This window comes from Stenella coeruleoalba (genome assembly GCF_951394435.1).
Source record: "Stenella coeruleoalba genome assembly, chromosome: 5".
NCBI classification, from domain to species: domain Eukaryota; kingdom Metazoa; phylum Chordata; class Mammalia; order Artiodactyla; family Delphinidae; genus Stenella; species Stenella coeruleoalba.
In genome coordinates this window covers 140738563-140761705 of record NC_137150.1, presented here as the reverse complement: position 1 = coordinate 140761705, position 23143 = coordinate 140738563, and the positions used below count along the sequence as shown (strand labels likewise).

Below are 23143 nucleotides of genomic sequence, written 5' to 3'. Positions count from 1 at the left end.
GTCCTTGCTGTTTTATGTTAATGTGATGAGAATTTGAAGTTTAGGCGTTTCAGGTGCAATGTCATCTAAACGAGAGAAAGCGACCGCTCAGAAGTGTGCAGACTCCCTTTTTAAGGAGTTTTGAGCACAGCTGCCCCTTGCCTGTTCCTGTGTTCTGGTTTCTCGCTCAATCCGGGGTGCAAAGCCAGACCTTCAGAACCGGGTGCTGTGCCCTGCAGGCTAGGCTGCCATGTCCCCATCCCCCGTCCCGCATGGCCCTGAGATATTAAAACGTGAAGGGGCATCAGGAAACTATGTAGAAGAAAGTGAACGCCCTGCTTACCTTCTGCCCTCTGGTCTGGTCCCCGGTGCTGACGTCTGTGTCCTTAGTCTGTGTCCAAGTACTGATGGCGGTTTGACCAGACCTTGGTGGATGGTTTCCAGCCCCAGCTGCATGTTAGAAAGACCTGGGATTTTTTAAAAGATGCTGATGTCCAGATGTCTCCCAAGAACCCCTCACATCAGATTCCCCAGGGCTGGGACCTGGACGTCTGGAGTTTTTCCAGGTTGCCGGCCGACTCCAGCGTGTCTTGGGGCTGAGAAGACGGCTGTAGCATCTGCCCTCTGCCCTGATCTAACACGGGGCGTCCAGGGTCCGAGGATAAACAGGAGGACGTGGCCGCTGCTTCAGGACGCTCATCTTAAGTCACATCCTCCCCTGCCCTTTCTTGTCTGTGTTAGATTCCTGGGGCTGCTGTAACAAAGTACCGCAGATGGGGTGGTTTAAACAACAGAGATTTCTTCTCTCTGAGCTCTGGAGGCTGGAAGTCCACGATAAAGGTGTGGCAGGGCTGGTTCCTCCTGAGGCTACGAGGGAGAATCTGTCCCAGGCTCTCCCCCAGCTTCTGAGGGTTTGTTAACCATCGTTGTCACTCCGACGCTTGCAGGCGCATCACCTTGAGCTCTGCCCTCATCGTCACGTGGCGTCTCCCTGTGTGTCTCTGTCCAAATTTCCCGTTTCTATAAGGACAGTAGTCATACTGGGTTAGCACCTGTCCTAATGACCTCACTGTAACTTCATTGCCTCTTTAGTGACCGTATCTCCAAACAAGGTCACGTTCTGAGGTGCTGGGGTTCGGACCCCAACATAAGAATTCTGGAGGGACACGATCCAGCCCATGACACCACCCCCGCTCACACCTCAGACCTTGGCTCCAGACCCCAGACTGAATTTCACCACAGGGACGTGTATGACATGGGCTTTGCAGATGGAGCCTTCCAGGGGAGATCCTCTTTCTGCCGGGCTTCCACATCCCTAGATCTGCAGCTGGCCTGGGGGACGGACTGGTCTGTTCCCCTCTCCACACTTCCATCCCCTGCCCCCTGCCCCGGGGAGATGGGGGTGGGGTGTGGCATTAGGGTCCAGGTTAACGGAGTAGGTCCATCAGACCTTCCTTCCTCTCCTCTGTTCCAATGTGACAGCCCCCCATTCACGTGCTATTTGGGGGCTCCAAGCTTAACCCAAAGCAGGTACCTAGAGGTCAGAAATACCTCCTAGGTCCCCCCCCCCAATCTGAGGTAACCTGGTCAGGCTGGGAGGCCCCGGGACTTGCAATATGCTGGGTAACTGACCGGTGGGCATCACTGCATCTGCCCCCGGGACTGGCCAGAGTCCAGAGTCAAGCCCTGTCGGTGGTGGTGACCCCTGCCGTAACACACCCTACCCGGTGGTTTTTTGAGATACGCTGCATCCTACAGGGATTGGAACGGCTCCCGGAACAGACCTTTCTGGCCCAAGGAGAAGCCCGTTGAGCCTAAAGCCACGGACACTTGTATACTCACCCTTCTGCTTCATCCCTTTGCAGCCTTCCTCAGCCCCCCGTACACCGCCTCCAGCTTTAGACCATGGTAGAAAATGTCCGAGTGAGTCTTCGCAGTAGGTTGATTGGACCCAAAGAGCAAATGAAAAACAAATCTCTTGGACAGCTTTGACCAAGTTAAACTCGGCGCATTCCTGGAGCTTTGAGCTGTGTTCTGCTGCTTAACCCAGGCAGAGCAAGTAGGACACGATCCTTTTTTTTTTCTTCATTGTTAATTGGAAAATTTCTTTTTAAAAATTTTTTTTATGGAAGTACAGTTGCTTTGCAATGTTGTGTTAGTTTCTACTGTACAGCAAAGTGAACCAGCTCTACATATATATATATATATATATATATATATATATATATATATATCTCCCCTGGGACATGCATCCTTAAGTTCAGGTCCAGTAAATGGCCTCTTAAAGTCACAGGCGTGCTGGTTTTCCCGAGGTAAGTGCTGATTATGCAAGGGTCTGTGCATAAGGCTGAGTCAGATTCCACAACTGTCCATACATTTCACGTAGAAAAGCAAGTGACGCCTTCCAGCCTCCCGTCTGGATAAACCAGGATGGTTTCTGCGTATGTCGTAGGTGTTGAAGTATTCTTTGTATCTGTCGTGAAAAGAATGGATTTTGCCAAATTAGCTGTAAAGCTCCTGATTGAGATGGTCAGGCCATTCTTTCAAAGTCACTAACACCTACATGCATGCGGTCATGGGTTTCCCAGCCTGGCTGGAAGGGCCCCCTGATCCCCCTGAGCCTTGTTCATAGGATGTGAAACTAGTTTGTGAAAATGGAAGCAGGTTAGTGGGCTCTGGCCATCGATATGTTAGCTGGCATTTAACCTTTAAGGAACCATTGCCGTGGAAATCATTGCCGCTGCTAATTTTTTTTCTATTTCATATTGCACCACTTGACGTCATATACAGATAGGTCGAAGCAAACAAAATTGAGGGGTTTAGGTCTAAAGTGGTCAAGTAACAGACATCTCATGTGACTTAGCCTGATACACACGTGCTGGATCTGAAGTTGTAAAAGATCTTCCTCCCCAAAAGAATAAATGTTACTTAAATTTCCTAAGAGAGTGAATACCATTGTTCTCAGAGTCCTTAATTTGGTTTTAATAGCATGAGCGTCCTTTCTGGGGCACAAAGCACTCTGCCGTTTATACCCCTCCTCGTGATGGGGAGTCTCTGAAAGTCAGGGATCTAGACGCCTGCCTGGGAATGGACTCCAAGTGACCTACCTGCTCACTGCGCCTTGGAAGCACCTGTGCTGTGCTCAGGCCAGACCCAGCTGCCTTTCTTGTGCCAACAGGGAGGCGCGCTGCAGTCACAGGCTGCCTTCTATTAGAGTCGCTGGAGGGAGCCGCCTGCCTTCCTTTCCTCCTGGACGCGTCGCCCACCGGGCTTTTCACCCGCAGCCCCGCTGACCCCGTGCCTTGCTCTTGCAGGAGGGATTTTAAGGAAGGGCGCGAAGCTGTTCTTCCGCCGGCGGCACCAGCAGAAAGACCCCGGCCTGAGCCAGTCCCACAACGACCTGGTGTTCCTGCAGCAGCCGGCGGGGCTGCGGAGGAAGGGGTCGACGCTTGCCCGGTTCCTGAACAAGAAGCTGCTCTCCAGACACCGGGGCCAGAGCACTGCAAACGGCGCCCCCCTGGACCCCTGCCCGTAGGCCGGCACGCGCCTCCTTCCCCGCGATGCTGCAGACGTGGACCCTCCGTAGCCACCCGCCAGGACACAGCCAGAGGGCCCGTGAGTTGTGGACGGCCTCCCTGTCCCCAGTCTAGCTGGGGTTTTTTCCAACAATTTCATCTTTTAAAGGGGAAAGAAAAACCAACAGAAAACATTCTGAGTCTCCAGCCAGGAGGTTTCCCCCGGAGAGAACCTACAAAGCCCAGTTTGCCACCGGAAGCCACGAGACCGGACGGCTCTGCAGCGTGGGCGGTGCTCATGTCTAAGAGTTGAAGTTAAATGGGAGAAGGCTATTTACCACTGTGTGAACTATGGAACTTACCATAAGGGGCTGTGGACGGGCAGGGGAGGGGGACAAGCTTTGCCCTCCATGCTCTAACTTTGGTCCGTGCCTGGACCACATCACAAAGAGGAGGCCGCCTCTGTGCTGTCACTGTGAACGGAATGGATGGGTCACCTCTCCTAATTGGCTGCTCAGAATAAAAAGTGCAGGCGGCCCTGAGTACTGAGGGGTGGGACACAGGCAAGAGAAATTACCATGGGAATGGAAACACTGACAAACGTAGGAAGACATTTGCCTTTGATATTAGCCATATAACTTGAAAAATTATGCAAATACTAAATATATCCTATGCATATTATGCTGAACACTTTTCTAAGTTTGCTTTGAGCCTATCTACGAGTGGGAGATATATAAATCCTTATGTGGTTTTTATATTTTTCTCTATAGCATCAGAGTTGTAATAATACGAACAGAGCAGCCAACACAGGGAATGTTTCTCTCCCGTCCGGCCTCCTTGTTCACAGAAGCGCCAAAAGATGAAGTTAGGAGCAATAGGCCACAGCTAGAGGGACACGGGCACCACACACATATGGTTTTTCTGCAGTCCGAGGTTGGTTTGCCAAATATTGCCCATAGCCGAAACAAAGTACTTTTAGGGCAAAAGAGGAAATTATTTTATGTCTCAGATGTGAGTCTTAGGAATGGAAGTTTAATAACAAATGAGCCAAACGTGCGTCACGCTTCTTCTGTGAGCTCTTCAGAATTCTACTGTGTTTAGCAACTCTTGGGATGCCCTTGTTTTGATTTCCAGTGGAAAAAAACAGTCAGTTCAGCACACGATGTTAATATCCCTACGTGTCTTCCAAACCACTTTCCTCATCTGTACCCTGTTACCCTGGGGTTCATTCACAATTTTCACATCGTCCACTCCTTCTCAATGAAACACTTTTAGGAGACATGCTTATTAAAAAGCACTTGTTGGGCTTCCCTGGTGGCGCAGTGGTTGAGAGTCCGCCTGCCGATGCAGGGGACGCGGGTTCGTGTCCCGGTCCGGGAAGATCCCACATGCCGCGGAGCGGCTGGGCCCGTGAGCCATGGCCGCTGAGCCTGCGCGTCCGGAGCCTGTGCTCCGCAACGGGAGAGGCCACAGCAGTGAGAGGCCCGCGTACCGAAAAAAAAAAAACAAAAAAAAAACACTTGTTATCGGGGTGAAAGGTTTTGAGTAAGATTCATTTTCCTCCAATAAGATTTAAAGGCTACAATGAAAACTTGGCTCCTGTCACAGATGTGAAATTGGGTGAGTTCCTTCCTATAGCTGCTTTTGTGAATCCTTAAACATATATTTCAGGAGTAAGAGAGCCATGGATGAGCAAAACCTTTATAAAAATCAAAATTATAGAATTTTTTCCTTTCCTTTTTTTTGAGGGAGAGATTAGAAAACTACATTAAGAATTTTGTAAAATGCACATTTAAAATTCTTAGGTATCCCAAGAATTATCGAGTAACTGTAAAATGACTTTTTCAGCATAGTTTGCTTTCAAAGATTATACTCCAATTATAATCGCTGTAAGTTAGCACCTGGTATTCCAAAATATAGTCTATTCATACCAAGTTAGTCCCCATAGGCTAGTAATCGCTACTAGTCTTTTGGAACCGATGGTCTCATTAATGTTCTCTTCTACTTGAAGGATTACTGTTCTCTCTCATGTGGTCGACAGAACCTGTGACATTCCAGAATTAATTCTAAGAGGATATTGTGTGTCGAATTTCAGGCACTGATCAGAAGTAGTTAGTACAATTTGTTTTTGATTTGGAAATTCAGATGGACTTGATTTATTCAAGCGTGAAGGTGTCAAGAGTTTTAGATTCAAGTTTCTCGCTCTGAAAAGAAGTCTTAGCTGTTCCCATTCCTGAATGACCCCATGAGCATTCTGTTCTCTGCTTCATCCCTTTATCCGGGGCTCTGCTCTCTCAGCTTCCTCGTGACTTGAAACCTCTTCAGGGTCCTGGGCATGTGTCAGGTGGGCTGCGTCCACCCCGTGTGTGAGAAGCGCGTGGATTAACACGAGGGGGACAGTGTTGCTGGGAGATGCGTATTTCTTGGTGTCTGTTGGATGTACATCAAGAACCCTGTACATTTGAGTCAATCCCAGAGCTTACCCTCCAGACACACACACACACAGTCACCATCAAATGGCTTTTTCTGAAGTTACGGAGGACACTAACGTAGCAGGGAATAGGATGAGAGAAAAGAAGCGTAGGGTCAGGGTCGCACCATGAGAACAGGGGCTGTATCGATACTGTGAATGTTTCCTTTCCAAGCTGTTTATCCAGATCTGGTTTTTAATGATGTAGGATATTTATGTCAAAGTAAATGTCATAACATCAATCTGGATTATACACCAAATGCAAAACGTACTCATTTGTAAGCCACCTTATTCCCTTACCTTTTCCACGTGCTGGAGTGTTCTGAGGGCTTTTGGTTTGGTTTCTGTTTTGTCTCGATGAAATCTTTGCAGAGTGGTGTTCTGAAAGCAGTTTCTCGCGAGCACTCATGTTAATGTGCGTCTGTATGTCCGGAACCAGCTGGTCACGTTGGTTTTAATGAGCTGTCAACAATTCTCCTGGATTTGTTGAAGGACGAGCCGTGTTCTTCGCGGAGGAATGAAATGGACCTTTAGGGGTGCGTGTATGTTTTCACGTAGCGTCAACAGAAGTACCCATCTCATCGTTCCAGCTGAAAACCTGCCGTGAGGAAGAAGGTTTAGACCGAGCACTTTATTTAAATCAGGTCTCAAGTTTAAGTTCACAAGCGGCCCTGGATTCCTAGAGAGGGCTACCCGGCCCGCCGCTGCCGACCCGTCACAAGCTGGGTGCCTGTCCAGGTGTTTGACTGTTTCGCTGGCCACACCTATAGAAGAATAGTGCAGATTTTCTTCTCGAACAGAAAGGGAAAGATTCATTTACGCTGCTGCCACTCAATTCAAGTGTTTTCTGAGTAACCATCTCGGCTCTCTTGAAACCTGACGGTGTAAGTGGGTGGATGTTCGAAGTCAGAACATTTAACTCCATCAGATGAAAAACAGATCTCAGCGCCGGCCTAGACCTGACGCCAGACCCTGCCTCTGCTGCCCCAAACCTGCGAAGGCGTGATGACCAAAGCAGGCGTCACAGGGACGCCAGCACTGCTAGTCCTGCGAAGCAAACTCAGGTTACACCTCTCTGGTTCCTTTTTTGGGGGGGACATTCCTACTTTCTGGATGAGGACGCATTTGAAATACAACAAACTGCCCCATTCACCCAGCTGCCAACTGGTCAGTGACGTGCCGTTTATAATTTAGGCTTGTAGGGTTTTTTCCCCCCCGATATCGTATCAAAGCTACATTTTTTTTTTTTTAAAGAAGAAAATAAGAGGTTTTCCAGGTATGTGGAGAGGTTTGGCTTGATGACCAAGTGTGGCGATGACTTTACCCGACGATGATTGTATCCCTGGGAAGCGCTTTAAAAACAGACTGCGGTCCTGCGCCAGCCCTGTGCAGTGGGGTTCATGCGGGGAAGGTGTGGCTGGAACACGAACGGTCTTTGAAGGAAATAAACGTGCCCACGCAACACTAAACATTGAGTCGTTTCTGCCGAGTCCTGCGCTGTCCCCAGAGTCCAGCGGCTTCTCTGAGGCGCCGGAATCCTGGTCTTTCCTTTGTCAGGCGCCACCCTGGTCAGCTGGCTAAACCAGGAGCTGTCCTCCTAACATTCTCCTCAGGTGATTTGTAAGTCACTTAGCACCTGCTTTAGGCCTGGGGCGAAAATCATTTACTAGACCGTCCATGTCTCCCGTGAACTTTGGGGTTCTGGTGAATTGTAGGTGCTGCCAGTCAGGGTCTGCTTGGTTTGGGTCCCCCAGTGGCCACGTGACCCTGTATGATCCCCAGGGACCTTATGAGGAGTGCTGTCCCCTCGGGGCGTGAAGCCTTTATCCATCCATCGCCCTCGTTGTCATCGCCCCATCCCAGCAGTCGCCCGAGGGTGGGTGCACAGTGGACACCTGCACGGGGTCAGAGGGGCATAGGCCAGGTGGGGCTCTGTGGTGGCTGGCATCCAGGCTGGCCTGGGCTCCTCCACGGTTACTGGGTGGGGACGGGTCGGCCGGGAGGGGCGCACAGACAGCGTCCTGCACCAGCCCTGCAGGCCTCACGTCTCTCCTGGTCATCAGCTTCCCTGTTTCAGCAGTTTCATCCCACTGATCTGTCCAAGCACCTGGCACTTAGAAAACTGGTACCCACCCCAGCCCCTCGCCCATCCCCCCACCCCTCCTCTCCGCTGTCCTGACCCTGCCTGTCCTTTCGGGTGTGGAGTGGTCACTTGAGGGCCGAGACTGACGCACAGCTCTGCATTTCAGAGGAAGAGTCTGCCCACGCAAAGCCCCAGTGTTAGCGGGGCTCAGACCCTGGATTCTCTGCTCTGGACGTGGCAGGTGGCGATGGTGCTGCGACTGGTTTGGGATTAAGGTATCCTGGGGCCTGGGACTGAACTGCTGCTTCCCGTGTGGCCGGTGGTCCACTCTGCACTGACACTCTAGGAATCTGGAGGGACTTGCTGGATGGCCAGCTTTCCCAGCCTGATCTCCTGCGGTCACCTGCAGGTGCACACTGTTCTTGCCAATCCCCTCTGTACAGCCCAAACGTATCCACTTCAACCACCTTTGGGCATTCTGGAATGCACACCCCTCGGCCCCAGGATGCACTTCTCCCTGTTCTTATGATCTAACCAAACACAAGCCCTGCTTTCTGCATGAAGTGCTCGGCACCTCGGATGCCCCAGGGCACTTCCGTTGGCATCCTTCAGTCCCTGTCACTTCCACCTCACTCTCTCCTAGACTTGCACCCCAGCAAGAATGTAGGTGCCCGTATCCCCTGGGTCTAGGATGGTGCCCACTTAGAGCAACGATGGACATCAGCAGACAGCTTTATATAAGCTCAAATAGGAAGTCTGCTTCCTCCCATCCTACCCCACTCACCAGGGCCCAGGGTCAGGGGACAGAGCCAGACATGGAGGGGCGGCACGTGACAAAAAACGTGCTGCTCTTCATCTCGGTCACTTCCTACAAATATAGGGTGCTGTGAGTATATGTCAATAAATCGTTTATTAAAAGAAAATGCAGCTCGCTCACCACAGAGGGCTGGCCTCCAGGACGAAGGACCTTGCACGGTGGCCCGCCCTCAAGAGAACGCTGCCAAGGCCAGACCCCCTGAAGCACCAACTTTCACCATTGTCCACTGCTCACCTCGGCTCTGTAACCATGACTGTCCATAATGCAAATCGCCAAGCTGCATGTGCCAGGCACTCAAAACTATTCATTATTGGGGCTTCCCTGGTGGCGCAGTGGTTGAGGGTCCGCCTGCCGATGCAGGGGACACGGGTTCGTGCCCCGGTCCGGGAAGATCCCACATGCCACGGAGCGGCTGGGCCCGTGAGCCATGGCCGCTGAGCCTGCGCGTCCGGAGCCTGTGCTCCGCAACGGGAGAGGCCACAGCAGTGAGAGGCCTGCGTACTGCAAAAAACAAAACAAACAAAAAACAAAAAAACTATTCATTATATTGATGTCATCAATATTTATAAAGTTGGATGCTTGCCTAGGTGCCTTGGGTTACTTGGTATTTTAGAGAAATACCAGGAGAGAAAGACTCGAGATCACAGTGATTATAGCCAGTACTAACTGAGCACTTACTATGTGCCAGGAATTTTGCAAAGTGTTTAACAGATACTGACTCCTTATACTCTTTGAAGCAACCCCATGAGTTATGATCTATCTCTGCTTTACAGATTAGGAAACTGAGGTACAGGGAGGTTAGGTGACTTGCCCAAGATCACACAGCTGATTAGTGGCAGAACCAGAATTTGAAGCCAGGTTGTCCAGCTGGAGACTCCATGTTCGTGACCACAAGTCTCTACTGCCTTGTGTCAACTGGAGAGACCAAGGACTTGTGGCCTTATGCAGTCTCTCCTGAACTTTAATGCTCCCTGTTGTGGGTGAGAATGATGGAAAGTGAGATGCACTGCTTTGCACACAGTAGGAATGAGATTATTCGCTGATTACTTCTCTCTTTATCTGGATGGGAAGAATTAGCCAGAATGAAAGTAGAAGCTAAAGGTGGTGTAAAGAAGTGAAGCTTAGGATATGTACATCCATAATGTCCCCTAGCAAAGGAGTTTTATATCTAAATTAACAAAAAAACAGAGCTGATGAGACAAGTTAGTTGGAAAGTACACGTCAGGCAAGCCAATGTCAGGACTGAGAGCATGACACCCAATCTGGGGCCACGTGGTAAACTGATGACATCTTAACGTCACAGCTAGTCTCTGTTCAGGAAGGAAAATCCACTGACTATAAGGGAGGCTCTTCCCTGTTTATGTTTTTTTTTTAATTCTCCCAATTTATTTTTAAAAATTCCAAACCCACAGAATGACCTACATACCCTTCACCTAGATTCTCCAGTTTTGCGGCATTTGCTCTATCCAGCATCTATCGGTCAATCGATCAATTATTGTTTGAGGACATCATGTTTCACCCTAAATTCTTCAGAAGACTTTTTCTAAGAACACAGGCATCTTCATGTCATAGTTCAATGCAATGATCACGTCTGGGAAATTTAACATTAATGTTAAAAAATTTCAATTTAACATCAATGCAATACTATTATCTAGTATCACAGTCTATATTCGCATTTCCCCGACTGCCTCCATGACATCCTTTATAGGTGGTTTTCCTTTTTTTCTGCCTGGAATTCAGTGAAGGCCTGTTGCATTAGTTGTTAACAATGAGAATTTGACACTTTCAGGAACAAACCTTTTTTTTTTTTTTTTTTAACTTTAGAATTTTGGCTACAAATCTGCCTTAAAAGGAATTATTTCCAGCCCTCACAGGCAGAATATAATGAACAGGCTGAGATTTCTTTTGAAGATGCAATGACCTTGGGGAATGTGGACCCAGCCCTGGGCTGCATGCGTTGCTATGAGAAATGGCTTTAGGGGGGTTGAGGTCTTGTCTGCTCTTCCACTCTGGCTCTGACCTGACACTTTTTTCTATAAACGACCTGTTTTTGTGTCTATATGACAGTAGGTACTTAGTGTGCAGAGACCAGAGAACCAGCCATCTGGGATGAGAATTGTGCGTGATGTCACCAGAGGGGTGGGCGTGTAGGTGGCGGGAGCACATTAGCTGTCGTGGTCAGTTTGGGGCTCTTGGGAGTTGGGGCACATTTGGGCAAAGACCTGAATGACGGGGAGATGGTGGTGGAGAACCTGGGAGCGTGTTCCAAGATAGTGGGAATGAGTGCAGATCTTGGGAATGTGTTGCAGGAACAGAAGCCTGGCGGCGGGCTGGGATTTCACCGCTGGAGGCGGAGTGGGGGCCACTAGCAGGGTGGAGGTGAGGGGACACAGGTGAGGTGATCTAGGTGTAGGAGGCTGTGGTGCAGACCTACCGTGAATGCCACTGGGAAGGCACTGCAGAACATCAAACGTGGGGGGCGGCGAAATGAGCCCCGGCAGCACCGCACACTCTGCAGGCTCCCTCCCCACTCCCTGAGGATGTGCCCTGCTGATGGGTACTTCCCTGGCGGTCCAGTGGTTAGGACCCCGCGCTTTCACTGCCGAGGGCGCAGGTTCAATCCCTGGTCAGGGAACTAAGGTCCCACAAGCCAAAAAGATCAACCTCAAACACATACCAATACAAGTGAGTCTGGCTGAAGGATAAATTCCTGCAGGCGGGACTGCTGGGCTAAAGGCTACGTGCATCTAGAATTTCTGTGGATATCAACAAATGGCCTGGATGGAGGCTGTACCCGTTAAACCTCCCACCCGGAAAGGATGAGAACATTTGTTTTTCCACAGTCTCTCCAAAATCATGCTATTCAACTTCGAAAATTCTTTGCTAATGTAATTGATAAAAATGATCTCACTGTGATTTTGCTTTACATACATGGCTGCAACAATACAGTTGACTAGCACCTCCTACGCTTATAGGAGCCATTGCATTTTCTGTGCGCTGTCCATAGACTGTTCATTTTTCTCTTGGGTTCTTTATCGTTTTCTTAATGGTTCTTAAGAGCTTTACATATATGAGGGGAACGAGCCCTTTCTAATACCAATTTCAAATCATTTCCCTCTGTTTGGTCCCTCTCTTTGACTTTGTTAACGAAGGCTTTTTGCCAGGCATAAATGAACAAGACAGCTTACATCTCTGAATATGAGAGACCAGGACTAGATAAGCCATCCCTTTGGTCCCTTCTATTTCTAATACTTTGTGACTGGTGGGGGTCAGGAGGCCACACCAGCCCCCAAGCTTGGGGTGGAGGGAGGGGCAGAAACACTCAGTGCCAGGGAGCTCTCTGGCCTCAATTTCGCAGCCTGGGTCTGTGTGCAAACTTTGCACAGAGCAGTGTGGGGTAGTGGTTACGGCGGGGACTTCGGGGACTCACTGGGCCTGGATTGAAATGCTCCGCTCTCCGCTCACCAGCGAGCTGCTCTGATTCATGAAATTGGGGGGCAGAGCAAGGGCTTCCAAGCGTTCACTGTGTGGACAGAAAGATGACCAAGAATGGCAGCAGTCCATGGGCTAGATTCAGAAATCATTATGCTTGGGCAGCAAATCTTAGAACTGTTTTAAAGAAAAGTTCGACCCCCGCTCGCACCTAACCCTCCCAGCCCCCTCCAGGGAATTCAGGCTCGACGGAGCCATCAGAAGAAAGGTACTGGGTGTGGGTAGGGGCCCTGCGCGAGCTGCCAGCGCAAAGTTGCCGGGGGTGGCGGGACCCGGCTGCGCCACCGGGTAAGGGGCCGCGCGTGGCCGCACGACGCTCCCTCCAGTCTCGGGGAGAGGGCAGCCGGAACCCGCCCCGCTTCTACTCGCCGATCCGGATCCACGCCACTCGCTCACCGCGCGCCCCGTCCACGCCTCGCCGCTGCCCTGTGCACGCCGCCCAAGCCCCGCCACAGTCCTGTCTACACCGCTCCGGCTCCCCCTCGTCCACGCGCTCCGCAACCCCGCTGCCGCGTCCACCGCAGCCGCTGCCGGTCCACTGGTTTGTGCCACCTTCTCCTCCGTCCACACGACCCGCGCCCTGGTGCTCGCTGGTCCATGCAGCCCGCTCCACCGTTCCCCGTCCACACTGCCCGCCTCCGCGCCCAGGCCGTCCGCTCCGCGTTCACGCCGCCCGCTTCCCGTCCACACCGCCCGCTCCTCCGCCTCCCCGTCCACGCCGCCCACTCCCAGGCTCTCCCGTCCACACTGCCCGCTCGCCTGCTCCGCGACCACACCGCCCACCCCTGGTCCAGGCCGCCAGCTCCCCAGCTCTCCCGTCCAGGCCGTCCGCTCCCACGCTCTCGCGTCCACGCCGCCCGCGCCCCGGGAGAACTACAACTCCCACAATGCCCCGCCACCGCCCCCCGGCTTCCGGTGCTGCGTAGTTTCCGGAGCGGATCGCAACCCGGAGTCCGGATCCGATCCCGCTCTGCACATTCCAAAGGCAGGTAAAGCCCGGGCCCCGCGCCCTCCGCCCGCCCCCGCACGCGCCGCCCCGGCCCGGCCCGGCCCGCCGCCCCCGCGCGCCCCCGCCTGGCCCGCCGCCCCCGGCCCCGCCCGGCCCGCCGCCCGCCCCGGTCCAGCCGCCATGCCGCCTGTTCTTTGTTACATTCGCCGGCTGCGGGCACCGTGGGCGATCGGAGTCAAAACCCGGCTGGATTTCCCGGAGCCGCTCCGGGATCGCCCTGCGCGCCGCCAGCCCGCCCGCCGCCGGCCCCGCCGCGGGCCCCGCCGCCCGCTCCCCCAGGCCCGCCCGCTCGGGGCGCGGGGCCGGGGCCGCGCTCGCCCGTGGGCGCGGCGCTGGGGGTCCTCCGCCCCCGGCCCCCGGCCCGCGGTCCCGCCCCCGGGCGCCCTCGTCGCCGACGGTTCCTCGTGATGTCACTCTCCCCCGTCCTGGGCCCAGCCCCCGGGGGCGAATGGGGAGGGTCCCTGGACCCCCCGCTCCTGCGGTTAGCAAGGCAGACCCCAGGATTCGGGCGACGGGGCTGCCCAGCCTCCCCCCGCCGCCGCCCCGCCCCGAGCACCCTGCATCCTGTTTGTGTAAACCCTTGGGTGGCAGAGGCAAGGTAGTGAAATCCGTGGACAGGTGACATGTGCCCGCCCTCGGGGTGGGTGGCTGTGCTGGAAAACGGCGCGCTGGCCCCGCCCTGGTGCGGACAGGTGGACCAGCCGGCCATGTGGCCTCTGGCGAGGGGACGGGTATTCGCGATGAAGGTCAGCTTTGAGAAGACAAGTGAAAACGCATTATGGAAATATCCACCGTGCTGATAGCTATAGTTGTTATGTGTTAATCTCTATTAAGGTAGTAGATGAGATTTCCTTTTTTTCCTCAAAAGCTCAGAAATTGCCATCCTGCCCCACCAAGGGTAGATTAAAATGGTAGAAACAAGTGTGTGATCAGAGACACGTGGGCCCGTGTACATATTTAAGCGGCCAACCCACAAAAACCACGTTTGCTTAAGCCACTCATAGAATCTGGACTCACCAGATAAATTTGGAGAAACCCAGCTTGGTTCCTGGACGTATTTTTAAGGACGAAAAGTAAATGAGCAAGTGGTTTTATGACAGATCTTCAAAGGCAACAGTGAGAACTCTCCCTGGAGAGTGTAATGATGTAGACTATAAGTTAGCCTCCCCCGCCACCCAGTACACACAAAACACCACCGTATTTTGTTTCAAACCTGGACATTTTCACGTTTTCCACATTTTCATGACTCCACTCTGCTTCTCTGGATTTCCTTGACATCACTGCCTTATGGTGAATGGTTAAGAAATAGGACTATAGTTTGAATTTTGAAAGGGAAAGATAGTAAGATTTATCCTGTATAAAGTTTTTTTCTCCTATATCTTTGATTCATATTTTTGCAAAAAAGCTACCAACAAAGAATACAATATGTTCGCTTTTGCAAGCAGAAGGAATAGTTATTTTTTCCAGAAGACCAATAAATAAATTTAAAAATCACCCCCAATTACAAGGCTAATAGGTTTTCTGGGAACAATTATATTTGAGAAAGAACTCCATTAGCTTGGGATATACCTCTCATGTATCATTCTTTTGATATCGTCGTCTGTGTAGAAGGCCAGGGGAGGAACACTTCTCCCATTTTGCAGATTTAAGGGAGACTGAAGGCAGCTGTTTCTTGCACATGTGATTTGAGAGGCTGAGATTGTGGGCAAGGACTCAAATGCTTTCTCAGCCTCCTTTCCACAGTTGTGACGTATGACAATACCTGTCTTTCATCTCACATGGTTCACGCGTGCGCATGTTTATTGGCCGTCCACCCAGCAGCTTTCACGTGCTGGGCGCTGCAGAGGGTGAGAGAGAAGGCCCTGCCTGGTAGCCCGAATGCTCTGGAGGGAGGGAGGTGGACAGTGGTTAGAGCATGTAGAAGAAGGCAGGAAGGGTGACAGGTGGAGGCGGGGGATGGGCAGGGGTAGGCACACTTGGGCAGTGGGGACCAGGAAGTTCTGTCTGAGAAGGTGACATTCCAGTGGAAACCAGTGCTGCGAGGCCCTCAGTGGAGATCTGGGGTGAGGCAAGTGCAAAGGCCCTGGGGTGGCAGCAAGCTCTGTGTGGCTGAGGTGGGGTAGCACAGGAGGGTGGCACAGGCCGTACTCTGCTCAGTTTACCCTGAGAGCCAAGCGGACACCACTGGGGTTTGGGGCAGGGGTCCAAAGGATCTGTGTCTTTTTAGAGAGGACCCCGTGGCTGCCCAACAAGGTTCCCCTAGAAACAGGGTGGGGGCAGAGGGGAAATGAGGTGACAGGACAAAGCGTATTTCTAGAGCGAGGCAGGCCTTGCTGCTGGTTTGGGTGGGGAATGTGCAGGGGGTGACAGGAGGGGCCATTCACTGAGGTGCAGGTGACAGGTGTGCAGGTTGAGGGGTGGTCAGGGAATCAGGACCTGGTAGACCAGCAGCATCTTCAAACTGCCCCTCGGGTGGGAGAAACCCTTGCCCAGGGCCCATGGTCCTGGTCATCACCTTCCTTAAGTGCTCCCTTACTAAGGAAGGGTCCCTCCCACTGTCCAGAAGATGGCGACCCCCCAGCCCCAGTCTTGGTGTGGGCCGTGGTCAGCTCACAAGTACGTGGCTCTCACGGTGCGTGGGAGACCTCGGCAGGTGGTCGTTGCTAAGTGGCGACTATAACGAAGTTCTTCCGTCCCAGCTACTTGTCTGGGAGCAGAGTTTCCTGCACTCACATCTGTAAGAACGAAGGGTAGGAACAGAGTTGAAGCGAATTCCATGATACGTGACTGGATTGGCGGGAAAGTCCTATTTATCTCATTAAACCCAGCTTCTGTGCTAGGTGACTGTTGACCAGTGTGGGCAGTATTTCCCTTTTGATCAGTGGTGTCCCAGTTATTGGAACGATAGCGTAGTCCAGGAGAAATTAGCACAAACTCACGGTCATAGGAAATCAAGACTAATTTGATCTGTATGCGTAAACGGCGATCGATAGTCATTTCAAGCACAAACATAACACGTTGGGTTTAACATCTGTGGTGATGGAAACAGACGATGGTGCAGACAGAAGCGCCGTGAGCCTCCTGACAGATGAAGAGCTTGTCCACATGCCTTGTGACCGGACGGCAGTGGGTGTCACGCTGTGGTGTTTCGATTCCAATAGATGCCTTTAGAAGAGCCACATAGCAGTTTTATTTTAAGAAGTTAATATTCATAATATGCTGGAGATTACGTCCCTTGCAGCTGTTTAAAGTAAGGCTGAGCAGCTTACACTGTCAGCTGAAGGGCAGGAAATAGCATTTTGTAAAACACTTTTGTGGGACTGTCGGCAAAGAGGTCGGTCATGGAACCATGTGTCAGGTGGGCTCAGGGGCCTGGGTGGACTCGGGCATGGGAGGTGATGGCGGGTAAATGCCGAATCCGGATGGAGAAAGGACCGAAGGGCCGGACTGGGCTGCCCCACCGTGGCGGCTTGAGATGGGAGCACAGAGGGGCCTCGGGAGGAGCAGGGGTTGGGATGGAAAGACCAGGAGACCTCGCCGGAAAGGGTTTCCAGGGGGAGGGGGTGAATGCTGCCTAGGGGATGAAGGGGAGGCAGTCCACAATGGAGGGCTTTGGTGGAGCCAGGAGGGCAGTTCTTCCCATTCAAGAGAGAAGCCGCCAGAGTCCTTCCCAGGACTTTTGCAATGAAAGGAGACAGAAGTGCGGCATTAGAGCCACAGGTAAAACTTCTTTGTTTTCACGAGTGAGCTCTGTTGAAGGCTGGTGTGCATAATCCAGGGGCGTAACTCTGCAGCAGAGACAGGTGTGTAATAAGGGAGGTGCAGGTGGGGCGGGGCCTCCCGGGGAGACACGGCTGCAGTGTGCCTGTGTGGTGAGTGACAGGTGTGGCCAAGAGGGCTTTGGAGAGGAGGGGCCATTTGGATTAGGTTTTAAAGGTTAGGTAGGAGTTTGGCAGGTGGAGGGAGCTTCTGGAGGAGGAAACAAGAGGAAGGGGTCGTGGAAGCTGGGAGGCTGGTCATGGATGGTTTGGGGTGGTGAGGAACCTGTCGCTGTCACGGGGCAGGGGACAGCTCAGGGTCACAGTGGGGGCCCAGTTGAAGCCTCTCATCCTAATAGCATCTGAGGAAGCCCAACTCTGGATGCTCCCCTGGAGTCTCCCAGAGCCTGTGGGGTCATGTTTCCGCAGACTTACAGCAAATTGAAGCATGGGCTTCCCAGACATGACGGCTTTCTTTACCTGAGAGCTGCTGGGTGTTAGGGCTCCGTTTGACTTGTTTTCAATGTTCAGCACCATCTGCTTCTCCAGCTTAAGCGCTGAAATATCGCAGGTACCATCAGAAAACCCTCGATAAATGGCCTTCCACCATCATGAGGCCAGAGGCAGGTGTTCTCATTCGAGTGTCCCTAGATCGTGATTCGTGTGTAGGGCCTGCAGGGGATGATGTGCCGGAACTGTCACTCCCTGCTCGCTGTCGGGGGGAAGGGACCCTACCTGCTGGACAGAGAGTCTGTCTTGGGGAAGGAGGGTTTCCAGTGCTTCGTAACTCAAGGCCTTTGGCCTTGTAACCTTAAAAATATATATGCTAATTAGTTATAGTAAGTTTGCCTTTTATTGTGACCAAAAACATAAGTGCAATTTGGTCATATTAGTCGAGAGGTTTACAAAGTCTGTTCTGACCAAGCCGCTGCAATTCTGTTCACTGATCCATTGCTTCCATGCCACCTGCCCCCTCCGCCCCATCCCTCTGGGCCCCTTTGTCCCGCACATCTGACTTCTCTGGACTTTGTTCTCTGTGGTTTCTTTTTACACTGTGCTCTCGCCCTTATGCTGAGAACGTGTGAGGATCTTTTCACCACCAAAGGTCCCAGGGTGCCTAGTTTTAAAATATCTTGTCTGTCTCTCAAGGCCTATTAAGTAAGAATCAGGCCTCACATTCCCCTCTTTTTTTTTTTTTTGTTAAGCAAAAGATGATTGCCCGTTGGAGCTCTCATCAGCCTGAGAAGGCCAATTAGCTCAGTTTCCGTTTCTGAGACGGCAGAATGCAAACCTCTCTTGCCCCCTTTGCTCAGAAATCCCTCCTGAAGAACCAGATGTGAGAGTCAGAAAAACAGATGTCATCTTGGACGAAACTAAGAGGTTCAGAAAGAGGAAGAAATTATAAAAGAAATAACACAAGAAAATCTGAGGACTGCAGGACAGGAGAGCCGGGTTGAAAGGGCCACAGCCCGAGCTCGGCACCAAGGCAGACTGAGCCTTCAGGGTCCTGGAGCTAAAACAGTCTAAGAGATCTGGGGGGAGGGAGTCACATACAGAGGGTTTGCCTCCTGGAAAGTCCTCAGACGCCTCAGCTGGAGCATTGGAAGCTGAGGACGATGGAGTCTCACTTTCAACCTTCCTCAGGAAAACCACCGCGTACCGGGCAAAGCAGCTGGCCCGTGAGATTGGAGCAAAGACATTCGCAGACAGGCAAGTCCTCTCAAGAGATTTACCTCCCAGGCACCATTCTAAGGAAACTACTGGAAAATGTGCTCCCCAGATCAAAGGAATAGACCAAGAAAACGGAAGCAACGAGGGCTCAGGGAACAAGAGCTCCACACCCAAGAGGACAAACGAATCCCAGGTGACAGTGGAAGGAAGGCCCACGCAGCCAGTGTCAGACCTGAAGGGCAGTGGGACAGGAAGGGGCCAACTAGAAAATGAGCAAAAGACGCGAAGAGACATTTACCGAAGAGGATTTACGAGTGGCAAATGAGCACAGGAAAAGGTGTGCAGTGTCGTTAGCCATGAGGGAAATGCAAACTAAAGCCACAATGAGGTGCCACTGCACACGTGTGAGAACGGCTAAAATAAAACACGGTGACACCAAACGCTGCCAGGGACGCCAAGAAACTGGATCTTTCAGACGTTGGCGGTGGGGCAGTTTCTTTAAAAACTAAACATCCACCTCACGTAGGACCCAGTCATTACACTTTTGGGCGTTTATCCCAGAGAAATGTCAACTTACGTCCAAACATACCCGTGCACAATTGTTCATAGCAGCTTTATTTGTAATAGCCAAAAGTGGGGACAAAACCAAGGCTCCTTCAGTAAGCGAGTGGTTAAGCGCACATCATGGAGCGAGAGGCAGTAAAAGGGCTGAACTACTGAGACATGTGACAACCCGGGGACATTATGCTGAGGGAAGAAGAAGAGCCAGTCTCACAGGGCCACATACCGTGTGCTTCCGTTTATATGACACTTGTTTTGTTCTGTTTTTTTAACATCTTTATTGGGGTATAATTGCTTTACAGTGGTGTGTTAGTTTCTGCTTTATAACAAAGTGAATCAGTTATACATATACATGTGTTCCCATATCTCTTCCCTCTTGCGTCTCCCTCCCTCCCTATATGACACTCTTGAAATGAGAAAATTTGTAGAGTTGGAGAACAGATTAGTGGTTGCTAGGGGTTAGGGATGGTCAGGGGACAGGGTGTGACTATAGAGGGGCACATGAGGGAAGTCTTTTCGGTGATAGAACATTCCTGAATCTGGATTGTGGAGGTCGTCCCATGAGCCTTCACCTGTGACGAGAAGACACTGAATTACCTGCACACGCACAGTGCCAAGGTCAATATCCTGGTTTTGAGAGTGTGCTGTAGTTACGCTCTCAAACTATGTATGTGATATACATAGTTTTGTAAGATATAACCCTTGGAGAAAACTGAGTGAAGGGTTCAGGGGACCTTCCTGTGCTATTTTTGAAACTTCCTGTAATTATTGCAAAACTAAAGATCTAGGAAGTATTCCATGTGTGGCTTACCTTATATTTCTGTTGAGACCACTGCTTTGGTCACTGACAAGGAGGGACTGCTAAGTCATCTGGGCCAAGAGCAAACTTGCAGGCCCTCAGCCTCCATCACCTCTGTCCTTTATCCGTCCCCTTCCATCACATAGGCAGGCCAGGGACGGCCTGGGAAGGCCCAGCCAGATTAACAAACAAGCGATAACCTTCGTTTCATACTTATATCAACAACCTTCTTGAAAGCGCCTTTTTCTTTGAGTTATTTTAAGCTACGTGTCTTTTAAAATTGTGAAGTTTTCACTTTCCAGTGTTTCAAAACTGATTGTTTTTTCTAACCCCCAGCTTCTGCAGATCACACTTAAAAATAATCCTTATCGGGACTTCCCTGGTGGTCCAGTGGTTAAGACTCCTTGCTTCCACTGCAGGGGGCACTGCAGGGTTCAATCCCTGGTTGGGGAACTAAGATCCCACGTGCCACACGGCAAGGCGGAAAAAAAAAATTCCTTTTCACCTTGCATGCACCAGGACAGCTACTGTCAAAAAACCCAGAAAATAACAAGCGTTGGCGAAGGCGTGGAGGGAATGGAAGATGGTGCAGCTGCCATGAAAAGCAGTATGGTGGTTCCTCAAAAATTAAATGTAGAATTACTGTATGATCCAGTAAGTCCACTTCTGCGTATAGACCCAAAAGAGTCGAAGGCAGAGACCCGAAGAGGTATTTGCCCCTTGTTCATAGCGCCTTCATTCACAGTAGTTAAAACGTGGAAATGACCCAAGTGTCTATCGACAGGTGAATAACGATGGGGTATTATTCAGCCTTTAATAGGAGGGCCATTCTGACACACAGTCCAACGTAGATGAACCTTGAGGACGTGATGCTGAGTGAGACAAGCCTGTCTCGGAAGGAGGAACACTGTCCGACCACCTACAGGAGGTACTTTGAGGACTTGGAATCTGAGCGATAGTTGTGGTAAAGAGTGTTCTGTCCCACGTTTGGTGTATGGTTCCCCTTCCAGGACCTGTTTCCCGGGGAATCTGGATCGAGCTGGTCTGTGCTGGGACGTGGGGGAGGCTCGTCTTACCCTCTCTTTCCTCTCCAGGTGGTGTTTGACCAGCGGCAGGCTGGGGAACACTCCCAGCGGCAGGCGATCTGTAAACTGCACTGTGTTTTTATAGAAAATTTGTGTGAAACTGACAACAGACCAATGAGGTTCCCGGGCCGTCTGAGCTGAGGGTGGCGGCAGGGTGTCTGCCTGCATCCAAGTTCTGGGTGGTGGATGTTCGCAGCCGTAGGAGGCCCCTGACCACCTGCCTGAGAGCCAGACTCGGCCTCCCGTGGCCCTCGGAGCACTAGGCAGGGAAGCTGGGAGTGGCCCGGAGTTCGTTTTTGGCGCGTTGAGGTGCCACTGGCTTCCAGGCGGAGGTGCGGCCGGGGAGCTGGGTGTACGTGTGGGACCCCAGCAGGGTCACCAGTGTCCATGTGGTATTAGCAGCAGCCACAGAAGCAGGTGTGACTGCCTGGGAAGAGGGTCCAGCACGAGGAGGGATGAGAAGGGGCCGGTGCGGAGCCCATGGGAGCTAAGACAGCGACCGGGTGGCAGAGGAGGATACCCCAGGGGCCGGAGCACCGCGAGAGAGCAGCTCGGGGCGGTTGGCTGGGAGAGGAGTGGCTGTGGAGGAGAGGAGAGCAGTCAGCCACATCCGGTGTGACCCAGAGGTCAAGTGAGGTGAAGAAAAAGCTGTTTAGTGGACTTGGCATGCGTCCAAGGCCAGCTCTGGGGGCAGGACGCAGAGTCAGCGGAAGAGGAGGACCTGGGAAGAGTGTGTCGGCACCATTTACAAATAGCTTTAGTATGAACACACAAAACAGTGGACCCGCAGGCAACGGCCGACCGCGCGAGGCCATCACCAGCTCAGCTGCTGTCGCCCAGGTCTGACTGCCCCCTCCACCCCGTCCAGGACTCCCCACCGGTAGGACCTCGAGGCAAACCCTGGTCACATCATTGCGTTTGTAAATATTTCAGTCTGTGTCTCTACAGGAGAAGGACTCTAAAAATAACCACAATACTGTTACCCACCTAAAACATTTAACACTGGTTCCTTAACATGGTCAAAATCTGGTCAGATATCCAGTCGGCGTTCAGATATGCAGTGGTCCGATAAAAGTCATGTGTGCTTTATTCCACCAGGATCCAGACCATTCCCATGCGTTGTGCTGGAAGTTGCTTTTGAACTCCAGTGATTTGATTTCACTGATTTTGATGAGACCACTGTAGGTTCCCTGGTGGTTATAAGAAGGAACACAGAGAGATCCGTGTATGCTTCATCCAGTTTCCCCCAGTGGTACCATCTTGCACAACTCCAGTACCGGGTGGCAGCAGGGATGGTCACCTTGACGCAGTCCAGATACAGAATGTTCCAGCCCCACAAGGAGCCCCCTGGTGCCCCCTTATAGCCTCCCCCTCTTTCCTCCCACCCCTCTCCCTCCTTTACCCCCACCAACCAGTGCTCTAGTCCCCTCCTCAATAATTTTGTCATTTCAAGAATGTTATGTGAATGGGGTCATACGGCACGTAACCTCTGAGGACTGGCGTTTTTCACCCAGCAGCACTCTGGGGATTCAAGATCGGTTGTGTGTGTGTCAGTAGTTTCGTGTTTTTAGTTGCTGATTAGTATTCCAGGCTGTGGATGGACCACAGATTAGATTGTTTAACCAGTCACCCAGTGAGGGACTCTGGGTTGTTTCCAGTTTAGGCTTTTAGGAATAAAGCTACCCTCAGTAGTCATGTACAGGTTTTTTGTGGATGTAAGTTTCCATTTCTCTGGGATAGCCACCCACCAGTGCCATTGCTGGGTCATAGGCCATGTTGGTTTTATCAGAAAGCGTCAAATGGATTTCTACTCCCACCAGCGAACACAGATGCCCCAGTCCCCTCATCCCCACCGGCATCCCGCCGTTCTGAAAGGTGTGGAGTGGTGTCCTTGCGGTTTCTAC

The 23143-nt window shown here is 51.7% G+C and overlaps 1 protein-coding gene across 3 annotated transcripts in view; it reads left to right on the top strand.

Moving 5' to 3' along the window:
- C2CD2 (C2 calcium dependent domain containing 2) overlaps positions 1-8195 on the top strand; it is a 63898-nt gene extending 55703 nt beyond the window's left edge. For 2 of the 3 annotated variants that reach the window (XM_079923003.1, XM_079923005.1), the window contains one exon: positions 3158-8195. In XM_079923003.1, the coding sequence (XP_079779129.1) occupies positions 3158-3807 (650 nt within the window). In that variant the 3' untranslated portion in view covers positions 3808-8195. The remainder of the gene's footprint in view (positions 1-3157) is intronic. The other variant, XM_079923004.1, reaches the window with a different exon arrangement.
- The last annotated feature ends 14948 nt before the right edge of the window (positions 8196-23143 follow it).